This window comes from Dunckerocampus dactyliophorus, chromosome 9 (genome assembly GCF_027744805.1).
Source record: "Dunckerocampus dactyliophorus isolate RoL2022-P2 chromosome 9, RoL_Ddac_1.1, whole genome shotgun sequence".
NCBI lineage: Eukaryota > Metazoa > Chordata > Actinopteri > Syngnathiformes > Syngnathidae > Dunckerocampus > Dunckerocampus dactyliophorus.
In genome coordinates, this window is record NC_072827.1 from 2800489 (window position 1) to 2825282 (window position 24794).

General features: G+C 43.3%; 2 protein-coding genes across 4 annotated transcripts in view; both read right to left on the bottom strand.

The window, feature by feature from the left end:
* The window catches only part of zmym2 (zinc finger, MYM-type 2), a 33794-nt gene extending 17694 nt beyond the window's left edge, over positions 1-16100 (bottom strand). The window contains exons 1-6 of one of the 3 annotated variants that reach the window (XM_054788028.1): positions 14393-16100; positions 6311-6916; positions 6067-6220; positions 5789-5937; positions 4036-4184; positions 3779-3941 (exon numbers count right to left, since the gene is read on the bottom strand). In XM_054788028.1, the coding sequence (XP_054644003.1) occupies positions 3779-3941; positions 4036-4184; positions 5789-5937; positions 6067-6220; positions 6311-6901 (1206 nt within the window). In that variant the 5' untranslated portion in view covers positions 6902-6916; positions 14393-16100. The other 2 variants (XM_054788026.1, XM_054788027.1) reach the window with 2 other exon arrangements.
* A 157-nt stretch (positions 16101-16257) lies between these two features.
* mphosph8 (M-phase phosphoprotein 8) overlaps positions 16258-24794 on the bottom strand; it is a 61742-nt gene continuing 53205 nt past the window's right edge. The window contains exons 12-14 of the mRNA XM_054788025.1: positions 18501-18625; positions 18340-18423; positions 16258-16730 (exon numbers count right to left, since the gene is read on the bottom strand). Of these exons, the coding sequence (XP_054644000.1) occupies positions 16689-16730; positions 18340-18423; positions 18501-18625 (251 nt within the window). The 3' untranslated portion in view covers positions 16258-16688. The remainder of the gene's footprint in view (positions 16731-18339; positions 18424-18500; positions 18626-24794) is intronic.

Sequence of the window (24794 nt, forward strand, 5' to 3'; positions counted from 1 at the left end):
CTCTGACTTTATCTCCAAAACCTCTAACATGTGCTGTCCCTCTGATGTACTCATTCCTGATCCTATCCTTTCTGGTCACTCCCAGAGAGAACCTCAGCATCTTCATCTCTGCTAACTCCAGCTCTTTCTCCTGTCTTTTCCTCATGGACACTGTCTCTAGACCAAACAACATCGCTGGTCTCACCACAGTTGTGTACACCTTTCCTTTCATTTTAGCTGAAACTCTTCTATCACACATCACACCTGACACTTTTCTCCACCCATACCATCCTGCCTGTACATGCTTCTTCACCTCTTTTCCACACTCTCCATTGCTTTGGACTGTTGACCCTAAGTACTTCAAATCCTCCACCTTTATCTCTTCTCCCTGTAAGCTCACTCTTCCACTTGGGTCCTCTCATTCACACACATGTCTTACTGCGGCTAACCTTCATTCCTCTCCTTTCCAGGGCAAGCCTCCACCTCTCTAGCTTCTCCTCCACCTGTTCCCTGCTCTCACTGCAGATCACAATGTCATCTGCAAACATCATAGTCCATGGAGATTCCTGTCTAACCTCGTTTGTCAGTCTGTCCATCACCATAGCCAACAAGAAGGGGCTCAGAGCTGATCCCTGATGCAGTCCCACCTCCACCTTGAACTCCTCTGTCACACCTACAGCACACCTCACCACTGTCTTCCATTCCTCATACATGTCCTGCACCGCTCTAACATACTTCTCTGCCACTCCAGACTTCCTCATACAATAGCACAGTTCCTGTCTGGGCACCCTGTCATAAGCTTTCTCCACATCTACAAAAACACAATGCAGCTCCGTCTGGCCTTCTCTGTACTTCTCTATCAACATCCTCAAAGCAAATACTGCATCTGTAGTACTCTTTGATCCAATATTGAATTCGTATATCGAGCCAATATCAGCAAAAAATCTATCCATCCATTTTCAATGCCCCTTAATCCTCAATGGCGTCGTGAGGGTAGGCTGGAGGCTATCCCAGTTGACTTTGGGCAGGAGGTGGTGTACACCCTGGACTGGTCGCCAGCCAATGGCAAGGCACATATAGACAACCATTCACACTCACATTCATACCTATGGACAATTTAGAGTCGCCAATTAGCCTGACATGCATGTTTTTTGGAATGTGGGAGGAGGCCCTGGAGAAAATCCACACGCGGGGACAACATGCAAACTCCACACAGATGTCCAACGGAGATTCAAACCCAGATCTTCCAGATCTTCTGACTGTGTGGCCAACATGCTAACCAACAGGCCACTGTGTGGCTCGTCCTGCATCTAATATCTCCGATACAAGCAGTTGATTCCAACACGTCCATCCAGCAGCGGCTGGGTAGAGCCCACGTGATCACAACAACAGCGTGTGCTAACTAACGTGTTAAACATGGAGTGGGAGCGATGTCGGCTGTCTTGTTAAAGTCTGAAAAGGACCTTGCAGCTGAGTGCAAAACTTGTCATGCAGAAGTTTCCCGTGGTGGCACAGAACCGGGGAAGTTTAATACTGCCAAAGTCATCGCAAATTTGAAGCAGCATCACACGAGAAACTCCCGCGGGACGACAAGAAGTCATTAGCCAGAACAGAAAAGATGACCAGCCCCTGTTGGTGGTGAGTAAAGTCGGGTTTAAATGCTTAATTGAGCACCTCGAGCCTCACTAAATAGTCAGAAAAGTCAGAAGAATAGTCAGAAAAGTAGTCCTAGGCATGGGCCGGTTTCAAAGTATACCACGGTATGAAAAAGTCACACTTTCAAAACCACTAAAATTGTGTGTCATACCGTTTCCCGATATGAGAGAAAGCGGAGATCCAGCGCAGCCACTACGTGGAAATACGGCCTGTGTTATTCCTCACTGTCGGAACTGGGCTTCACTGTGTTGCCAAAAGCAGTTAGCTGCCTCGTTACTATTGCGCGGTGCTGGTGCGGCCGCACTGTTGTCGATGGACATATTACCCCCGTCGAGATGTGATTCAGGAAGAGACAGGAGTGGAGGATCAGTGATAGAAAGCATTTATTCTCCACTGAACAACAAGCAACAACCACATGACCTGGAAACAGAAGTCTGTGGAATAGTGCGACCAGCCACTATGAAATAACGTAACATTATGAGTTTTCTTTTGTTTTTTTTAATTATGTTGTGACTTATTGAGCCACTTCATTGCCTTTATATTTGCATTTTGCTTTTTTTTTTTTTTTTTAAATTTTTTCAAAGAAAATATTTTGTAATTTGACTTGTTGCAGGATTAGCCATATTAGACTGCACTGAGAAACGCATTTGATTTATTTAGAAAGAGTTCAGTTATTTTTTGTTAATTGAAATACATATGTTCTGCTTTCAACATATTACATTATACGACTGTTTTGACTTGACATTTTTTCCTCTTTCAATAAAGGTATTTCAAAATAAAATTTTAGAGCTCGGGGTGCCACGAGACGAGACGACACACGCGATTGAATCTATAAGATTTTATCATTATTTTTAAGAAAAGCACAATGAAAAAGTAGAAAAGCACTCAGAGCGCAGACCTCCGCCAAGCGCCATAATTTCCCCCATATTGCGATTTACAGCATAAATATTAGTCCTACATTTATTTTATCTACATATTTAGATTCCTTGACCATGAAAACATACCATTAGCAATAGGATTCATAATAATATCCATATTAGTTCAGTAGTTTATTGACTAAAAATATCATTTTCAGTCTTTGTCATTTTGTAGAACCCGTTGGAAAATTGTGCTCCATTTTTTTCCCCAAAGTGCTCTGACCATTGTTTTTGGTGGAGGTATACGCACAAATGCCAAAAATGGTCCTCTCTCGCAATGTTAAAGAATCCAGACGGTGATCCAGATCACCCCCAAAAATTAATCACTTCTTCCATATGCCATTTCCCACAATTCCTGAAAATTTCATCCAAATCCATTCTGAACTTTTCAAGTTATTGACACAACACAACACAAAAAGATAAACGGCAGCAAAAACATAACCTCGGGGCTGCGCTTTGTGGAGGTAAATATACTGCAATTTCCTCCCTTAATTTCTTCTACCTTACACTCTTCTGCACCGTGTCTCTGCTCGCGGCCCCGCCTCCACCCATCGAGACAAAGAGACCGCATGACAAAAGTGCGAACCCTCTTCCTGCCTTTTTGGAGGAAAACAGACACGCATGCATGTGGAGATATATTGAGGCCGGCAAAATTAACCTGTTCATTTTGCTTTATTGTGTGATTATTTATTATCGTCCTAATTCTAGTGATTGTGAGACTGAAAAAGGTTGTCTTTTTTTTTAATCTTGCGGGATCTTGTGACACCCATATTTACGTAGAGCTGTAATTACAATACCGTGAAACCGTTATATTTTTTGCTCAAGGTTATCATACCATAAAAATTGCACACCGGGCGATGCCTAATCGTGACACCCCTAGTTTAAACTCGACTGTACTCACCACTGACAGGGGCTGGTCATCCTTTCTTTTACAGCTAATGACATCTTGTCGTCCCGTGGTAGTTTCCCGTGTGCTTCAAATGCGCGATGAATTTGGTCGTATTAAACTTCCTCGGTTCTGTGCCAGCATGGGAAATTTTGTTCATTTGCATCTTGTATTGTCATTCAATGCAGACGTCAAGTCTGAATTTAACAGTTAGAATATTTGACCCTTTGATGAGCTGCTCAAAATCTGCTGGCAAGCTACTAGTAGGAGAATCCTGATTTAGAGTGTCCAAGGCCTGCTTGTCATTCCACCGCGCATCCCCTAGGCCACCAGCACTGACCTCTGTGAGCTTGCCGCAGACGGTACATTTGGTTTTGAGGCTGGACTTGGGCGGGTTCTGCTTGTTCTCGTATGCACCGAGGCAGCCGGTGCTACAGAACTCCTGGAAGGACTCGCTGGAGTCTACTTGGGCCACGATGGTACCTTTCATGTTTGTGATGTCCCTGGAAGGCACAGTGACAGCGACCAGAACATTAGCAATGAAAAATAAACAACTCCAAAACACAGACTTGAAAATATGAGTCAGCAGAAGCTCACTTTTTGCACATGGTGCAACTTTTTTTAGGGGCGGGCTTGTGTGAGAAGGCGGAGAGACAAGTGGTGGAGCAGAAGAGGTGTGTGGAGCCTTTGCGCTGGTACGCCGTCTGACCTTTCTTAAGAGGCTTTTTACAGTTTGCACAGGTCACCTGAAAGAAATAAACAAGCATTTTATTGTGTGGCCATTACCACAGACAATATGGATGCTCCAGGGTTCAGGGTTTTATGCTGCCGATTCCGATCATCCATGAGTGAGATCGGCCAATGCCGATACCGATCCCATGGATTAACTGTACATTTTTCTATTTATTTGTGATGACGGTTATTGGTCAGGGGTGCCATTAATGAACAATTCTAAGCCTCCCTGTCAAATTAGTTTTTATGAAAAAATAACTTCTGGTGGATTGGCTTTTTTTTGTGTGAAACAATTACAAGTACTATTTGACACAAACCTGAATCTAATTTGATGCATGTTTTGTAGTAACACGAATACATAAAGTGTTCAATAATTATTTTTAGCTCAAGGTAACAAAATGAACAGAATAAAATAATACAAACAAATATCTTTATTAAATAGAAATCTGTCCAGCTCAACTTAAAACAGAATAAACTGAGTGTCCAGGTTGCAGGGGTCTCCAACTTCCATCACTATTACAGCTGTCAACTATTTGTGTTTTATTTATGACTGGCAACATTTAAATTTACCAAGCAGCTCGCCACTCAAACAATGTGGCCATTGTCTTTATGCTATTTTGTGCTCATTGGTCATTATATAAAAGCCATAAAGTCTCCAGTCAACAGTTATAATAAAAAACTACTAAGAGTTGAAGCAACTATTCCCCGACACCTTTGAGAACTACTCAAAATCACCTGGCGAGTTAGGATAGGAGGATAGGACCCAGGCTAGGATAGGACCTCTGTGATAGGATCACCATCATAAGGCTGAACACACTGTGTGTTTATGTTCATTATGTTCAACCGAAGACAAATAGTGTTTTGAGGACAAGAGATAATTAGTAGAATGACAACAAGATAGTAAGTACATATAGTTAGTACGTATCCCATGAACGTGATATCCACTTCCCTGTGGGACAAAAACGAGCTCCGAACTAACCGAATTGCTTGTTTGTTTTAAAAAACGAAATGTCACTGTGGTAAAAAGTCACATTTGGAGTCCAAAGACCAGAACCTAAGCGGATTACTTTGTGTGTGTTCCACAGTGTTCACCTGTGCGGATAGAGGCTACTGCGAGGCGAGAGTCTCCCGTCGCAGCAATCCCCAACTACGTTCCTCCTCACCAAAATTTGACCAGAACTCTTCTCGCAGAACAATGTGGGGGGTAAGTCGCTGTTGATACACTACACTGCTGATAGGGATGTCATACAATTTCATGTCAAAAAATCAGAACTATCCCGTAAGGGAGTGATCCAACACACTGGCATGGATTGGCATAGCCTGTGTCAAGCTCAATGCGAAACGCGGCATTTTGCTGGCAACCCTACGTGACACAGCAGACATGTATGATTTGCCGCCGCACGCGGGTTGGTTTTTGTGATCGGCTTTGAAAGGCATACGTCGATCACGTGTGTTCTATGGAAATCGGCAGATATTGATTGGTGACTGATCGATCGGAGCATCCCTACCACGGTCCTTATGTAAACCCACCACAGCTTCATTTTAGCACCGTCCTCCAATGAATACAAACTTAAAACCACAAATTACTGTCACCAAGTACGAGTGAGTGGAGAATCACCTTCACCGTCCTGGGTTGCGGCTGGGAACCTGGTGAGGAGGAGGAAGACTGTCCTGGAGGTTTGGGCAGGGAGGTGGCAGGCGAAGGAGAGTCCACACCTGTCTGCTTTTGGTTGCGAGGGACCGACGCCGACTGGGAAATCCACGAGTCTGCAGGGAAGGAGAGAGTCCTCTGTATGAGTCAGTTGTAAATACAATTTTGAGATGGAACAGCAATCGTTGAACACAAAATACAACAAGATATGAAGAAGAGCTGACATCTGGTGTGGATGACTCCACCTGTTCTGTTGTGCGTCCCTGCGTCACCGTTCTGCACCGTCGAACCTCGCCCGGGGTTGAAGGAAGCGCTTGGTTTTCCGCACACGTTGTCGGTATTCAAGCTGAATGCGCTGCAAATCTGAAGACCGTTTTCCTCTGCTCGGCCTTCACATGCCTGAAGACAATGCGTTCACATTACTTTCAGTGTAATTCAGATAAATATATCCCTGTATTGTATTTACAATAAACTGAGTCATGTCTTTACCACTGATCCTCCCTGCAGTGATGTCACAGAGGTTATCATCAGGTCCGCCTGGGCATCTGCACTTGGTTCTGCTTTGGCGTCTTCTTTTTGACCCAGCGTTGTGACATTGGCGATTTGGATATCTGAATTCGGGTCTGTAGTGCTGAAGGTGCCGGGTGAGGAGCCACCAGTGGGCGCCGTTAAGGGAGAAGAGGCTTGCTTCTCCTCAGACTCCTCCTCGTCATCAATGACGATGGGTTCAGTCGTAGCCGGGTTCGAAGACTCGGACACGCCGATGGACGTAGGTGTCGCCGCTGCAGACATGTCTGCGGTGGCAGCGGGGGGTTCTGGATCCTTGGACACTAGCGTGTCTTGGGAAGACGTTGATGCTGGTGGCTTGGGTGCCTCCTCGTCTACCAGAACCACATCATCGTCATCGTCGGTACAGCCCTTCCTTGGAGCGTCGTCATCTGTTGCCATGGAAACTGACTCTGCAGCTGCAGCAATGGGGGGCGTGGCCTGCTGGCAAGGGGAAGGGGTAGCATCCATGTGCTCCTCTGGCTCCCCCACCCCCTCTGCAACAGCAGGGTTTGGTTCCAGCTCCCCATCCATCACTAAGGCAACCACCTGGCAACGCAAACAAAAAGGCAATTAGGCGACCCTGGCAGCCGCCTTTGGTTTTATGGAGTCTGACAGCTGGACAGGTAGAGCAGGTGACCCCTGAGACAGGCCGTGCCCACAAAAGGCCATCCCCCTCCTGGCGAACACCGACACCAGCCGAAGCTCGACACCTTCATCCACATGAAACCTTCCTTGTTGGTATGAGCAAGAATGCTGAAAGCAAAATCAAACTCGTGTTCCAGACAGGAACCAGACTCATTTTCTCTGCACTCAATCGTGTGCACTTCCCATCACACTTTCAAAATAAAAGCCAGCGATGACAATAGGCTATGTGTTAACAACTAATGGCTGCTTGTATTTAAGACCTGTGATATCTCCACCGCACGCTAACGTTGCTAATCCTCCTCCTCATCGTGGCTCTTCCTCTCCTCATCCTGACCCGACATGCTAGGTAGCATGCTCCTCCTCTCACCTGCTGTCGCTCTCATCCCTCCCTTTGCTGCTCGTCACTCTGAACCTTCTTTTTTCCCCTTTTTCAAATTTCCTTGTTGCCTCAGTCACCCATGAAGCTACACCTTGGTTGCCATGGTGACAGCAAAGCCCACCATCACCACAGGGACACGTTCTCAAAGCTCTACATCTGGTTACAGCGTCCGTTGATACGTGCACGTCAGCCCGTGTGGCTCTACTAACACTGAACTATTGACACCACAATGGAGCCGTTTGTGTCTAAATGCCCTTTTTATGTCTCGCGCTAACAAGGGTGGCGGCGAGCTTCACATCACCGCTGACAACCGCGGCGCAACACACACCATCGTAACATGGAGGAGCGGCGCCTGCATCGGGGTCAAAAACCTGCACCGGAATGAGGGATAGGCACGATTAATCGATTATCATTCAGAGGTTGTATAACATAAAATAATCAAACAAGATAAGAGCGCCCCTGAGAGGCGCTCCCCTTTATAAGCAATACTAAAGCAGAGGGCGATTAATCAAGCTATTCCTTCTTGTTTGTAATACAGGTTTTCAGTCCTCTTCAATTCCCTGAGTGTGCAGAAGCGATGGGCCACAGGTCACAAGGGGGATCACGTGACAGGAAGTCAGAGCAGTAAGCTGGACTGTTTGGACCACCACATTAAGGCTGTATACAGTCAAATTTGCTAATTTGTAAATCGCTACTCTGTTTTAAAAAAAAAAATGGTCTCAGAAAATTTTTTTTATAGATTGTATATAAATTTCTGATAATACAAATGTACAGCATACACGTACCACTGTTAAAAAAAAGTATGGGTATCAGACCGATAATTATTGGGCCGATATGAAGAATTATGACGTTAACATTAAAAAACAACTCAAATAAGAAAAGAAACGCTCCAATGAGGTGTGACTACCCATACTGTGCTGTAGGTGGGAGTGTGCAAATCAAACGCTCCTTTTCACCTCTATATGTACTGTATATGTATATACGTATACATGTATCTGTGTATATGTATATGTATATACATATATGTGTGTGTGTGTGTATATACACACACACATACGTATACACACACACACGTGTATATATATACATATACGTGTATATATATATACTGCAAAAAAAAATTAGAGGAACACTTCAAAACACATCAGATCTAAACTGGGGGAAAAATGATGTTGAATATCTTTCCTGATAAGTGGGTGATGTATTAGTAACAAAATGATGCTGCATAATTTGATAGAAATCAAAATGATCACCCTATAGAGGGGGGAAATCAAAGACACCCCAAAAATGAAAGTGAAAAAATGATGCAGCACACTGGTCCATTTTGCTAAAATGTCCTAAAATTTTTTTGAGCAGTGTATATACATACATGTGTGTGTGTATATATATATATATATATATATATATATATATATATATATATATATATATATATATATATATATATACACACACACACACACACACACACATATCCATATATACATACACATACATATATACATGCATAAATATATATACACACACACACACACACACACACACACACATATATACTAGGGGTGTGCATTGACTATTATCATTCGATTCGTATCGCGATTCATAGGTCACGATTCGATTTCGATATATCGCGATACTTAAGTGCAAGACAATTATTGCGATTTTTTAAAATATATGATTCTGGAAACAACTAATGACTAATCTAGTACACATTCAAAAGAAAATTTGTATGAAATGTTTTATGATCTGAAATGTCAGAAACATAACTGCAGCAGCAAGTGTATTTTACAAGTTGCAGACTATGTTTTAGGTTTCAATGCTGGGAGCATTGTCAGTAACTACTACAGGATTTTTTGCACTTACGCCCCAATCAGCCACAACTTCACTCAGCAAAGCTGCAATATTCTCTCCTGTGTGACTGTCATACATTGGACGTGTTTGTAACACATGAGAACGCATCTTCCACATGTCATTGATGTGATGCACTGTTACTGTTATGTATGACTCTGTGTCCCTGGAAGTCCAGGCATCACATGTTAATGCAACTCGCTCCGCAAAATGCAGATCATCCAGCACATCGTTTTTTACTTCATTGTACAATCGGGGCAAAGCAACGTCCGTGAAGTGTTGGTGGGACGGTATGGAATAACGGGGCTCTAAAGTGTTCATCACGTAACGAAAGCCATCACCTTCCAGCGAGCTCAGAGGGCGCATGTCTTTGCACATACAGACCCTTTCCAAAAAATTAGAATGTCATGGAAAAGTTGTTTAATTTCCATAATTCCATTCAAAAAGTTAAACTTCCATAGATTATAGATTCAGGGCCCGCAATTTAAACGATTTCAAGTATTTGTTTATTTTTACATAATTTGGGCTTCCAGCTCATAAAACCCACGAAAACAGGAATTAAAAAAATTAGAATACTGTGAAGAAAGCCCAAATTTTGCAGGGCATGAATGTTTTAAACTGAGTGTCGCACACTAATCATCTACTAAACTCAAATCAACTGCACAGGCTTCCCCAGGTGTCATTAAATTGCTTCAGTTGGGTTCAATATGGGGAAGACTACAGACATGACAACTGGCCAGAAGACCATCATTGATACCCTCCATAGGATGGGTAAGCCACAAAAGTTCATAGCAAAGGAGGCTGGTTGTTCACAGAGTGCTGTGTCCAAGCATATCAATGGAAAGTCTAGAGGAAGGGCAAAATGTGGCAGGAGAAGATGCACCAGCAAAGGAGATGACCGTGGGCTTCAGCGGATTATCAAACAGGGAAGATTCAAGAATCTGGCAGAGATCCAGAAAGAGTAGAATGAGGCGGGAGTCACAGCTTCAAAAACCACCACATTCAGACACATCCGGGAGATGGGCTACAACTGTCGGGTTCCTCGGGTCAAGCCACTTCTGAACCTGAGCCAACGTAGGAAGCGTCTCCACTGGGCCAAGGAGAAGAAGGACTGGACTGTTGGCCAGTGGTCCAAGGTCCTCTTTTCCCATGAAAGTAAAGTGTGCCTTTCATTTGGGAATCAAGGTCCACGGGTTTGGAGGAAGACGGGTGAGGAACAGAACCCAAGCTGCCTGAGGTCCAGTGTGAAATATCCACAGTCCGTCATGATTTGGGGTGCAATGTCCGGTGCAGGTGTTGGTAAAGTCTGCTTTCTTAAATCCAAGGTCACCGCAACAGTCTACCAGAATGTTTTAGAGGACTTCATGATTCCTTCTGCTGAGGATCTGTATGGAGATGCAGATTTCATCTTCCAGCAGGACCTGGCCCCTGCCCATACCGCCAGAAGCACCAAAACCTGGTTTGATGCCCATGCCATCACAGTGCTTGACTGGCCAGCCAACTCACCGGACCTAAACCCCATTGAGAATCTATGGGGTATTCTCAAGAGGAACCTGAGGGGCACCAGACCCAACAACAAAGAAGAGCTGACAGCAAGCATCAAGGAAATCTGGGCTTCCATAACTCCCAGGCAATGCCACAGGCTGATTGCTTCAATGCCACGTGGCATCGAGGCAGTGATTAAGGCAAAGGGATTCCCAACCAAGTACTGAAGATTGACATATCGTTTAGAAAGTACCATATTTTGATTGATTTGATGTGATCTTAATTTCTTTCTTTTTTTTCTGCAAAAACTGAGAAGTAAATGGTGATTTCTTCACAGTATTCTCATTTTTTGAATTCCTGTTTTCGTGGGTTTTATGAGCTGGAAGCCCAAATTACGTAAAAATAAACAAATAAACACTTGAAATCGTTTAAATTGTGGGCCCTGAATCTATAATCTATGAAAGTTTAACTTTTTGAATGGAATTATGGAAATTAAACAACTTTTCCATGACATTCAAATTTTTTGGAAAGGGTCTGTATAATGCTTTGAATGCTTGTCGCTATGGTGGCCAAGTGTTTAAAACACAATATGTAAATAAGACATGACTTGCTGTGTTCTGTGGCAACTTTGATGCCATTCCCCTCCTTTTGTCCTGTGCAGCATAGCTCCCACCATCCGAAATGTGTTTATACTGTACGTTCAAGCCAAATGCTTCTTGGAAAGGGTGTTTCCTCATAGCAGTTTTCAGTGAAATGAACGCGAGGCGGCGGTCCATAGACTTGCTTCATTAATCCTATATCCTAAAATAGTTTTTTTTTTTTTTTTTAAAGAAAACAAATTTACAGTATCACTCGGACACTGAACAGCCAACGGCAACAAAATGTTGTGGCTTGACTATTATTTTGATGAAAAATATACCGAACGAAGACGACAAGCTGCCTCTTGAACAGTTATTTACTAGGCTTAAGCTTCACCCACGTCACTTCCGGAAACGCCCCTTTTCTGGGCAGAAAATTCAGAATCCCCCCCCCCCCCCCGAGACTTACAAAAATGCAATTTTTACTAATTTAATGTTTGCTTTCAAAAAAACAAATAATGTACAGCATAATTACAAACAATATGCAACATATTTAAGCTAAGTTGAAAAAAAATCATGCCAGTGACCCTTAAAATCTTACATGATAAAATAAAGAAGCCAAGTCTATAAAAATGGCATTTTTACAGTATTTTCAAATGTGTAAAAGAACAACAATTTAAAAAAATTAAAAATAAAGTAATTTGTAAATAACTACAGATTTGATGTACTATAAATGGATATCAATTTTGGAAATACTGGCCATTATGTAAAAAAAAAAGAAATACAGTTCGAAATCCCGCAGTTTTTGCATGTACAAGCATTTTACATGCGAGCGCCGAGTTTTCCCAATTTAAAGGTCCTTGAACGCACCATCTAACTTTCTCCCACACTGGACTGATACGGACCCCCCTTTTTCCCTTTCACCTCATCTTTGGTCCCAAACGCTGATACTATGTGGGAATGCATAAAGGTAAGATTTGATGACCCTACTGAGTGCGAATGTGCATATCTGTGATGCCCCTCTTTGATAAACTAAGTCCAGGCTCCTACTGATGGACGTGTTAAAAATCTTTAAGGTGTCTAGCGAGCGCGCTGCTAATGCTATTTCAATACACTTGTCTTCAGTCATGCTAAGCTAAGGACCATGTGCGACAATCGTTTCGCCAGCAGCCCAGGCAGGCTCTTGCGTTAAGAGACACGCTGTCAACCAGTTGCTCGTCTTGCAACATCCGCTGCATGTCTCAACAATCCATTAATCCAAGGCTGATCCGAGAGGCTGCTACTGATGCAGCTGCATGGCTCGCTCGTCAAAACGGATATCCGGTCGCATCGGTTTATCCTTCACAACCCTAATAACTGTCGAGGAGCGATCGCATGGCAGGTCTGCGACTCTGCCGCGTTGTGCATCGTGCACGTGTTTGTGTCGGTGTTGTCATCAACTGTAACCTGCAGGAGACACCGCATTCATTTTACAAAAACTCCCCACCTTAGTAAAATGTCTTACCCCTAATGACCACTGTGTACTCTCTGCAGTTGAGTAAATAAAACTCCTGGCCACTATGTGGGGAAATAAGGTGAATGCCTGTGCACACTGCAATGCAGAGCTGTAAGACAACATGCATTAAAAAAGGTGAATGAGACAAATGAAGATTATGCATACAACCTGCCAACGTCAACACCAGGTGGACGGCTAAGGGATGGGGGGGGGGGGGGGGGGGGGGGGGGCGGTATAATGGTGCAATCAGCAAGACGCAGACAAGATCAACAACATCGGTCTCATCGTCACCTCGCATTAGGCGCAAAGCCAGCACGTTTGCGCACGACGCCTCAGTGACGTCATTTGCACATCTGCCCACAAGGTGGAGACATGGCTCACATCGCCGCATGTGGCGCAAAAACAACACACACACACAAAAGGGACACAAATATGTGCGTCAAACGTTGACAAGGCAAGGCCACCGCTCCTCAGCGCACAATGCTCTGATTATTGTGACCTCTATCTTATAAATCAGCACGTGTTCCAAACTGCCTGATCGTGCCCTTGATCACCAACACCGTCGTTAAAGCGTCCTGCTGTCGAACCGACAACCCCCCCCAACAAACTTGGCTGCGACGGGCCGGTCCAAAACTTTACAAGCAACCAGCTAGAGCTGGGCATCCCCCCTCCACTCCCAGCTAAATGGAGAGGGGATTGGGGGTGGGGGCTGCCAAGTTGGGGGTCCACAAGAAACGTGGTCCGACGTAATCTGTTCCGTTCCCTTCATTTCCTGGCGCACAACGGCGAGTGGATTTAGCGGCAGATTGAAGGAGGGAGGAGACGTGGACGCTAACTGCGCCAATGCAAGTCAGATGATCACAAGTAAAACTCATCGAATGGATAAAAATAAAATCAAATGCAAAAAGCCATATGCCCCCCTCTACACGCGCGTGACAACACGATGTTTTTACTTTATAATCCTCATATCTAGTACATGCTAATCTCCCCTACGCACAAATAACGTAAAGATGACTGAATATTGGAGGGTTAAAAGGTGATTTTAGTGTTACCTGTAAGGCCGGACCTTTAATTGAAAAGTTAGTCTCCACGCTCAGTCCATCCTGGCGCAATCAGCGACAGTGGCGGCAAGCCGTCGCTAGGGGCGCCCTGGCGTTACATATCACATGAACTGTGCTCAATTGTGTCATGCGGCGGTAAACAAGCAGCCTCCAACACAAGCATCGTAAGCCCCAACAGCCACACAGACAAAAGCCTCGTCATGAGTCCACTATATTCACAAAGCACAATATAAATCTATAACACCACCGACACCGCCGCCGACACCTACCCCCCAGCGGTAAACAACAGCACTGCCTGGCGTCCGCCATTAGGGAGCTAAATGAACAATACTGGAGTGGCCACAGCGCACACAGGAAGGGGACACATCTTTTTAAATTCAACTGTTTGCTGTTGCCTAAACGTCTCTTCGCCACTAATGGCACTTCTGTAGCGGGAGGTGTCCTCCCAAAACGTCACAAAAGTTGCCCAAACTTTGCCACGGTCGGCTAGGGAGAGAATAAAAACAAGATTTGCGTGTGATTTTAGCTTACCGGAGTAGAGCTTGAGACGGTGTAGCGCCACTTTTGTGCCTTGACATTAATCCCGGGGAGCGCATGCGCCTAACGCCCAACTAGCCACTTTACACGCAAAGATTGTTCATCGGTTAGATCAGTCACTCTGTGTCGCGGTGATGTTTCAAACGTAAAATCTTTGCGTATCTAATATTGTGTTCACTTTACGACACACCCTTACCCACATTAATTAACCACATGAGTACACAAGGATAATTGCTTTCGTTTGAACTAGCACGAGCGAACTATTGTATCTTATCGATCCTACCAAGAGTGACCTTCTCTCCATGCACGACAGCCATTTTGTACGCACACGGAAAACGTGACTGGTTCTTCAAACGTAATAGCCAATTTGTTGCGATTTCATTCTACTTGACATTTGTAAGATGGTTTAAATGTAAACCAGACATCTTGTGAGATGGTTACATCAACAAACACCATCTATCTTAAGACGCCCAAATCACGTCAATAAAACATCAAAGTCGACGACAGGGCAACAAACGATCCCTACAAACACATAAACTTGTCTAATTTGCTACGACAAACATTACCGATATAACTGTACTAACCAACTTAGGTTAAACTATAAACCAGAGGTCCCCTATGAAAACTTTGGGATATTTAAGCAGAGTGAGCCCTCTTTCAGCCCACATCATCAATGCAACCCTTTTTTTAGTCCAGCGCGTGCGCAGAACGTCTTATAGCGCTCAATTAAACTGGCCCATTAGGCAGATTTAACCTTGGAGATATTTAGCACATGTACAGTATACTCTCACATTTGCACGACAGAGACACCAATGGCTGGGTCGGACCGATCACAAACCTTCGGGGTTCGGGTCCAATGCGGAACGAAGAACACCCAGCTCACCCAATTTAATCTGCACATTTAGGATTCACCTCGAAATTCGGCGGATATTTTAATAAAACCGCATATGAATGGAAATAAAATACATTAAATGGTTACAAATGGCCCCCACGACTGCCGATACACATGAGTAAATCTATTATGCAATATGGCGCATTTTACTTTGTATAACCTGAACGTACCTACCAGGTGCGTTCAAATGCTCAAACCGGAATTACGTAATATTTCCATCTCGTCACGCAGAAGGCAGCAAAGAGGGTTGGGTCTCTTGCTGTGAAGACTGACTCAAGGAGGCCTTTGTGCTCTGCCCTCGCATGGTTGTGAGCTGAGAGTTCCTTTATCAAACACGCGGTTTAGTCAAATAGTTAAAACAAGAAGTACTTGGAAAATAAAGTCAATTCAAAGTTTGTCAATCATGTTGGTGCAACTTCTACCTCAGGAAGAGAACATCATGAGTGGGCCAATATTTGGTTGTACAGCCATCCATCCATCCATTTTCTATAACACTTCTCTTTAGGGTCGCGGGGGTATGCTGGAGCCTATCCCAGCCGACAGGCGGGGTACACCTTGGACTGGTCGCCAGCCAATCGCAGGGCACATATAGACAAACAACAATTCATGGACAATTTAGAGTCTCCAGTTAACCAAACTTGCATGTTTTTGGAATGTGGGAGGAAACCGGAGTACCCGGAGAAAACCCAACCACGCACGAGGAGAACTTGCAAACTCCACACAGAAATGCCCAAGGGAGAATCGAACTCAGGTCTTCCCAATCTCCAGACTGTTACTGTGTGGCCAACATGCTAACCACTAGACCAGCCTTAAACACATAAGCACCTCATGAAAAAGAAACATTGGGCGGCCATCTGCCTTGAGCAGTAGTCCAAAAACAAAGATTTTTGTTTAAAGCATGCAGTAAAACATGACTTCTAAAAAGGCAGTGGTCAAAAGTGTGACATTGTTGACTTGCACAGGTGGCAACAATCCAGATGTTTATTTACATTTATGTCACCATATACAAAACACACACCTACAAACACCACAAAAGGTATGACAAAGCATCTCCATTCCTTCATAAAAACAAAGAAAAACTCAAGGACAGTGGCACACTTTATAAGGATTTGTGTCTTCAGTTATCTTGACTCTCGAAAGCTAAAAAACCCCCAAAAAACCCCCAACAGAAACTCCCCCCAAAAAAAACAAAACAAAAAAACCCTTGGGGGAGAAAAAATTGCTCTTGCATATTCCAAAATCCAAACACAAACGTGTATCATGCACATTGACTTGGAGGAAGGCCTGGTCCTGTGGGGGGGCCAGGAAGACCACACCAGCTCTGCTTGTGGGACCTTGTGGGACCATGAAGGATGTCGTCATTTGTCTCTCATGACGGTGTGTGTGTGTCTTTGTTCATCACTGCAGCTGCACTCTGTAGGCACATATGAGTAGCTTCACCTGAGGGAAGACAAACATGAGGACAGCCAGTTGAGATGGCGTTTACATCATGACAGGGCACTTGACTGGATAACTGACGGGCCAGCATGTGTCCAGAATGTTCTTATTACAGTACGTCTGTGGCAAAGATGCTTTTGGTAAGGCTCTGCTTCACAATGTCGCAATCTATTTTGCAGACTTCAGCAATGTTAAGCAATACATTTCATTAATTGATCATTACCAAGAAGTTATTGCCCAATTAATGTACATAAATTATTTACAAACTGTGTGAAAAGGGAGAAAAATACTGGAGTATTGCCTGTTCCATTAAGACATTAAGTAATGCCGTTTTTGTTTTGACCTACAAGTGACCCATATACAGTGGTGTGAAAAAGTGTTCGCCCCCCAAAACTACATGGCCCTGTGTGTGCCCCCCCCACCAAAAAGAAAGTAATTGAAATCCATCAGTGTGGAAAAGGTTACAAAGCCATTTCTAAAGCTTTGGGACTCCAGCAAACCACAGCGAGAGCCATTATCCACAAATGGCAAAAACATGGAACAGTGGTGAACCTTCCCAGGAGTGGCCAGCCAACAAAAATTACCCCAAGAGCGCAGCGACGACTCAGCCAAGAGGTCACAAAAGACCCCACAGCAACATCCAAAGAACTGCAGGCCTCACTTGCCTCAGTTAAGGTCAGTGTTCATGACTCCACCATAAGAAAGACACTGGGCAAAAACGGCCTGCATGGCAGAGGTCCAAGACCAAAACCACTGCTGAACACAAACAACATTAAGGCTCGTCTCAATTTTGCCAGAAAACATCTTGATGATCCCGACGAGACAAAAGTTGAACTTTTCGGAAGGTGTGTGTCCCATTATATATGGAGTAAAAGTAAGACCACATTTCAGAGAAAGAACATCATACCGACAGTAAAATATGGTGGTGGTAGTGTGATGGTCTTGGCTGTTTTGCTGATTCAGGACCTGGAAGACTTGCTGTGATAAATGGAAGCATGAATTCTGCTGAAGGAGAATGTCTGGCCAGTTTCTTTTTTCCTTGAGTGTATTTCATATTTATTGTCTTTTTTCCCATTTTTGCTGGGCTTTTTTGTTTACTGTATGTTAGAATGTAAAGAAAGAAACAGTGACGGGCCGTAAAACTCCTATTTGCGTATTGATTTCATTTTTTTCAACACCATTCTTTTCTTGACACAGAAAATGAACAAAGCAAATGTAACCATGTGATGTTCCTAATGTAACTTATAAAGCATGCCTGAAACAAATAAACCATACAGTACATGTTGGAATTCATTTACCTTCAGTGAACAGCAGCTACACAGTGCCTGCAGCACTCGTGCAGCCCCAGACCATGACACAACCACCAACATGAGGACAATTACCTTGCTGCTCACCTGTGTTGCCAGCTATTTAGACAAAATGGCTGCGTGTTGATTCCTTTTCAGTGGATGGTAAATATACATTATACTGTATACTGTTGTACATCGACTACCCCAAAGCATATGCACATTTATTTGGAAAGCATACTGTCATAAAATGTGACTGACTTTTGTCAGATAGTATATATACATATATAAAAAAAAACATCAGTGTTGGTGTGTGAGGTCATCACCTTGGCTGACGGCGCCTCGGCCAGACGGATGAAAAGTTTGTTGTTTCCCACCACCGGACTGAAGGAGTAGATGAAGTGATTGTCCTACAAGCGTGAACACACAAATCCATGTGAGCTGTCCACGTGTCAGGCCAAAATAACACATTTTTGACAGAACCGACCAGGAAGATGGGCAGCTGGAATCTCTCGTTGAGGACCACGGCGTGAACGCTGCACGGGCCGCCGAGGCGGACGGTGACCTCGCTCAGAAAGTTGGCGTGGAAGATGAAGAGGACGATGCCTGTGGCTGCAGTGGAGAAAACGATGCATCGTCACTACGGCCGGTGTGAAGGAAAGGAGACCTCAAAGGTAGTGTGGATCGATCGCATTTGTCCCCCACGTCATTAACGTCACTTTGTAGACGTCATGTGAAATCAGTCAGCGGACATTAAGCTCAACACCTGGTTCGCTGCTGCGCCACCGCCGCAAAGTAAGTGGTGAACAGACAAGGCACATGGAAATGCAACTTTCATCTTTATTATTTCGATTACGAATAAACTAACAGGGGTGTAGGGGTACACAGTGGTTTTTGCACCCTTCCTGATTTCTTTTTTTTTTTGCATGTTTGTCACACTTGTTTTCAGAGCATCAAACAAATTCAATTATTAGTCAGTGACAACACAACTGAACACAAAATGCAGTTTTTAAATGAAACATTTTATTAATGCCCTGTGTGAAAAAGTGATTGCCCCCCCCATTACAGCATAACTTAACTGAGATTAATTGAGATCTATCAGTGTGGAAAAGGTTATAAAGCCATTTCTCAAGCTTTGGGACTCTAGCGAACCACAGTCAAAACATGGAACAGTGGTAAACCTTCCCAGGGGTGGCCGGCCAACCAAAATAACCCCAAGAGCGCAGCGACGACTCATCCGAGAGGTCACAAAAGACCCCACAACAACTTCCAAAGAACGGCGGGCCTCACTTGCCTCAGTTAAGGTCAGTGTTCATGACTCCACCATAAGAAAGACACTGGGCAAAAACGGCCTGCATGGCAGAGTTCCAAGACCAAAACCACTGCTGAACAAAAAGAACGTTAAGGCTCGTCTCAATTTTACCAGAAAACATCTTGATGATCCCCAACACCTTTAGGAAAATACTCCGTGGTCTGACGAGACAAAAGTTAAACTTTTTGGAAGTTGTGTGTGCCATTACATCTGGCATTTCAGAAAAAGCTCATCATACCAACAGTAAAATATGGTGGTGGTAGTGTGATGGCCTGGGGCTGTTTTGCTGCTTGGGGACCTGGAAGACTTGCTGTGATAAATGGAAGCATGAATTCTGCTGAAGGAGAATGTCCGGCCATCTGTGGGTGACCTCAAGCTGAAACCCACTTGGGTTCTGCAGCAGGACAATGATCCAAAACACACCAGCAAGTCCACCTCTGAATGGATGAAGACTTTGGAGTGGCCTAGTCCAAGTCCTGGCCTGAATCCTATTGAGATGCTGTGGCATGACCTTAAAAAGGAAAAGCCTCCAATGTGGCTGAATGACAACAATTCTGCTAAATTCCTGCACAGCGCTGTAAGACAATCATTGCAAGTTATCACAAACGCTTGATTGCAGCTGTTGCTGCTAAGGGTGGCCCAAACACTTATTAGCTTTCACACAGTAGCTTTGGATTTTTTCTCCATTCATAATATAAAAAAAACATTTAAAAACTGCATTTTGTGTTCAGTTGTGTTGTCATGGAGTTATATTTGAATTTGATGATCTTTCAAACCACTGTATATACAGTATATCATGTGTGCTTCATCTTTTTGTGTTAAATTTTGCAGGAAGCAGCTGATTGGCCCCGCCTTCTCTGGAGCATATAAATGTGTGCAGGTGTGCCATGCTCTGTCGTCCTGTTGTCGGTTTTGTTTAGATGTAGCAGTGAGGTAACAAGACGACAGCCATGTATTGGGTTGGCTTGTCACCTCACCGTCTTTTTGTTCGTTTGGGCTGGCGCATCAGAACGTGTTTATTTTGGGTTGAAGTGGGGTTTGTTTTTAGTTTATTTATTAACCAACCTGGCTGACTTGATTTTCTTGCCTCCTGTGCCCTCCTCAAATATGGTATGTTACCCTGGGTCGTAACAGATGCCAAATCTATAACACAAGTCATCTGTTCACTTGTAGCGGCTTGTTATGTAGAAGAAAGTAGTTTGGTGGCTCTGCTTCGTGTCCTGAACTCCACTGTAGAAATGTGTGTTTTCTACACATTAGTTGGTGTAACATGATTAATTTGAAAATGTGCCCATTGCTGAAACATTTCAATATACTGTACTGCCTTAACTTGAGCTGCATTGTCTTTAGCATCATCATTTTCACTTCTTGTACATCTGTAATGTTTGGCAGCAAATGCTAACTGGACGTAGTACATGAACTGTATGTATAAATGATGCTACATAGCTATTTTGACTGACATACTACTCGGGTTATGTCAACTTTGAAACGGTGAATGTGAAATACTAATCATTAGTATTTAGTGTAGTAGTTGCAAAGTTGTTTTATAATAAGAGGTAGACCATTTTGACTTGTAACTTGCATGCTGAAAACCTTTTTTCACCCCTGATATGCATGTATAATGTACATAAATACTAATTTATAAATATACTACATATACAGTATATATTCTCTGTAGTTATAATAGGAGGTAGATCTTTGGGACTTGGTCATTTACAGCGGTTTACAGTATCGGTAATCTCGCCACTCTGAATTTGACGGCTGCACTCTCTTGATGTGTCAAAATATATTCATTACTAAATCTTCGCTTACCTCATTACCTTATATTAAGCAAATTGTAGGTGTTTTTTTGGGCTAAATTAAGCATTTCCAAGCATAAAAACGGCGGAATGAACTAAAATACAAATATAAGGCATTCAGAAGACGCAATGATATGAAGTATTCTACACTGGTCACTAAGTGTCAGTAATGTCACATTGATGAGACAATAGCCACTGCAAACACTCCCAATGCTAACACGTGTGAGTCACACACACACACACACACCTACATATACATACGGTATATACTAGGGATGTCCCGATCCTGTATTTGTGAAGATCGGATAATTGTAACCCGCCCGCACCTCGAACACAGTACCTTCGCAATGGGAGGCGAGAGCGCTGACCACACGGCCAAAAGCCCGAACTGTCGACCGTGTGTTCAGCGCAGCTCTTAAGGTAGAGGGAGTGAGGTTTACCAACATACACTTGCACAGCCTCACAGGCTGGCATAATATCGGCTTCCGCCCAATATTCCCGATGTGGTTGCCGTTCGTAACTCTGAGCAACACTCCAACATGGTAGGTGCAGTATTGCGCCTCAAAGCTGATTGCCACTTGACTCGTGCCACCCGCAAGAAGAACAAAACGCTACACCAACATGTAAACACGTCCATAATGTACCGTTGTTAGGTTAGTTTCACGTTGGACGTCGGATACTCTGCTTCGTAGCTACAGCGGTACTTCCCTCTCATTGTGCCCGGACTGCCGCGTCATGGTGAAGGGAGCTCGCATGGGAAGTGCCGCTCTAACCGCTGGTTGGTAATAGGGACCGCACAAACACTACGAAACATGTCGAAACCGCGGCAAAAACCTTGGAAACTCCTGTTAAGGAGCGTGAATGGAAGCTAGCGGGGTTCGCTTAGTTTAGCTAGTGCAGCTGCGTGTGTGTGTGCGCGGGCGCGTCAGGTTGGATGAGTATATTTTCACTGTGTTGTGTTTTACCGCTTTAATTTAAGGACCATTTTACATTTCCCACTGACGACGTGCAGGTTCTGAGCGAAAAAAGACGAGAGGCACGTTTATCTTGCACCCGGCGCCTATAAACCGTCAATTGTCATTCTCAACACACACACACACACACACACACACACAACACATTCCGGCTTTCAAAATAAGCGCTCTTCGTCATAGTTCTCATTGTTGTAATTGTGTCAACAAAATAAGGGTGTCATTAAAATATCTTACATTGATAACACGATTGGAATGACATCTGTGACTCCATCTTCCTTAATCACAAGCACGGGTATTACAGTTTGTTGAAGATGTTGTAGCAATATGTGCTGAGGCTGACATCTCTTTAGAAAAGTTAGCTAAGCTACATCCATTTCTCAATGACTGGACAAAATGGGCCAATGATGTTTTGCATCAATAAATGGAAGGATTTTTGCATTTTATTCACTAACCCAAATAGCACACACTCTATGCTGGTAAAACAAATGGAAAAGGTAAAAAAACTGAATTCTAAAAAATCCAAATGGAATTTTGGAAAAAAATAAAATTGATTTCATAGGGCCCTAGAGAGTTTGTTTAAAAAATCTTAATCCAAAACACACCACAAATTGATCTATAATCACATCAAATGATAAGTCCTACCCTAAAAGTATTTTGCATGGCCATTTTTTCCTATTTGAGCTTTTATTGGATCATTTATTGGATTAGGGACCTGGCTCACAGAGTATATTAGAGTAATATTGTTGGTCATGCTGTGTAATAAAAAAGTGCATTCAGCAATACTTTGTTTTCATTATACTTTGAAGAGCTATTTTCATAACCATATTCAGGTCCACAAATTAATGTTTGCAACAAAAGCTTATAACTATTAAAAAAAAAAAAATCAGTACTGGATCGGATTGGATAAGCAAGACTATAACAAAAAAATATTGGATCAGATTGGAAGCCAAAAAATGTGCATCCCTAATACACGCACTCACACACACACACACACACACACACACACACACGCACACACACGCACCCACACAACAAAAATATAAAGGCAACACTTTTGTTTTTGCTCACATTTTTCATGAGCGGAACTCAAAGACCTAAAACTTTTTCTATGAACGCAAAAGGCCTGCCTATCTCAAATATTGTATACAAATCTGTTAGTAAGCATTCATCATTCATCATTCATAATCTATCCATGTCATAGGTGTGACATATCAAGATGCTGATGAGACAGCATTATTATTTCACAAGTCTGCCTTACGCCACTCCAAAATGTGCAGTTTAACTGTATTGGGGATGGTATCAGTATCTACTATGACCACCATTTCTCTTATACCATGTATACGCCCATCCAGAGCATCCCAAACATACTCAATGGGGGACATGTTGGCTGAGTATGATGGCCATGCAAGCAATGGGATGTTTTCCGTTTCCAGGAATTGTGTGCAGGTCCTTGCAACCTGGGGCCGTGCATTATCATGCTGCAACATGAGGTGGACACAATAGGTCACAGTATCTCTGTGCATTCAAAATGCTATCAATACAGTAAAATGTATTGTGGATGGGGTGGCCCGTGGTGGCAGTGGGGTCATGGCATGGGCAGGCGCGTATGCTATAGACAACAAACACAAGTATCTTCTACTGATGGCATTTTGAAGATAGCGAGCGTGTTTGGCATGGTCTGGATCGGTGTATACGGTATTTGAGGCAAGTGGTGGTCACACCAGATACGGACTGGTTTTCAGATGCCTCTGTACCACCCCCCCAATACAGTTAAACTTCACATTTTGGAGTGTCCTTTTATTGTGGCCAACCTAAGGCACACCTGTGAAATAATCATGCTGTGCCATCAGCATCTCGATATACCACACCTGTGAGGTGGATAGATTATGAACCATGAATGCTCACTAACACAGATTTAGACAGATTTGTGAACAATATTTGAGAGCACTAGGCCTTTTGTGTGCACAGAAAAAGTTTTACATCTGAGTTCAGCTCATGAAAAATGGGAGCAAAAACAAAAGTGTTGCGTTTATATTTTTGTTGAGTATATACATGTATATATATATATATATATATATATATATATATATATACACACACACACACACATATACATACATACACACACACACACACACACGTACATAGAGATACACACTGTATATACATACACTGTATATAGTCTACACATACTCTATATAGTATACACATCTATACATATATACACACATACATATACACACAAACCGCCATATATATAGTCTACTATATTGTGTAATACGCGTATAAAGGTAACTACAGGGCTGTTATTTCATGCCTAAGAGGGAAGGGAAAAAAAACAGGGTGCGTAACTACGCTCATTTTTGTCAAATGTAAAAAGTATACAAGTAAACACCAGTTGCGTGGTTTCATGCAAGATATAATTGCACAGTGAGTGAGAGTACTGTGGTTATGCTAGTACAGGGGTCACCAACGTGGTGCCCGCAGGGAACAGGTAGCCCCCCACGACCACATGAGGTGCCCGCAAGCCTGCTTTTCATTCAGGTTTTCAGTTAATAATGAAAGAACAGTAGAAGGAAATGCATTCTGAAATACAACATGTGAGTTGTGGACACCAGCATTTTGTTCATGTTCTGGTAAAACAAGCATATTCGCTTTGTTTGGGTTTAAAATAAGCTCTGAAAAGAAATGTTACA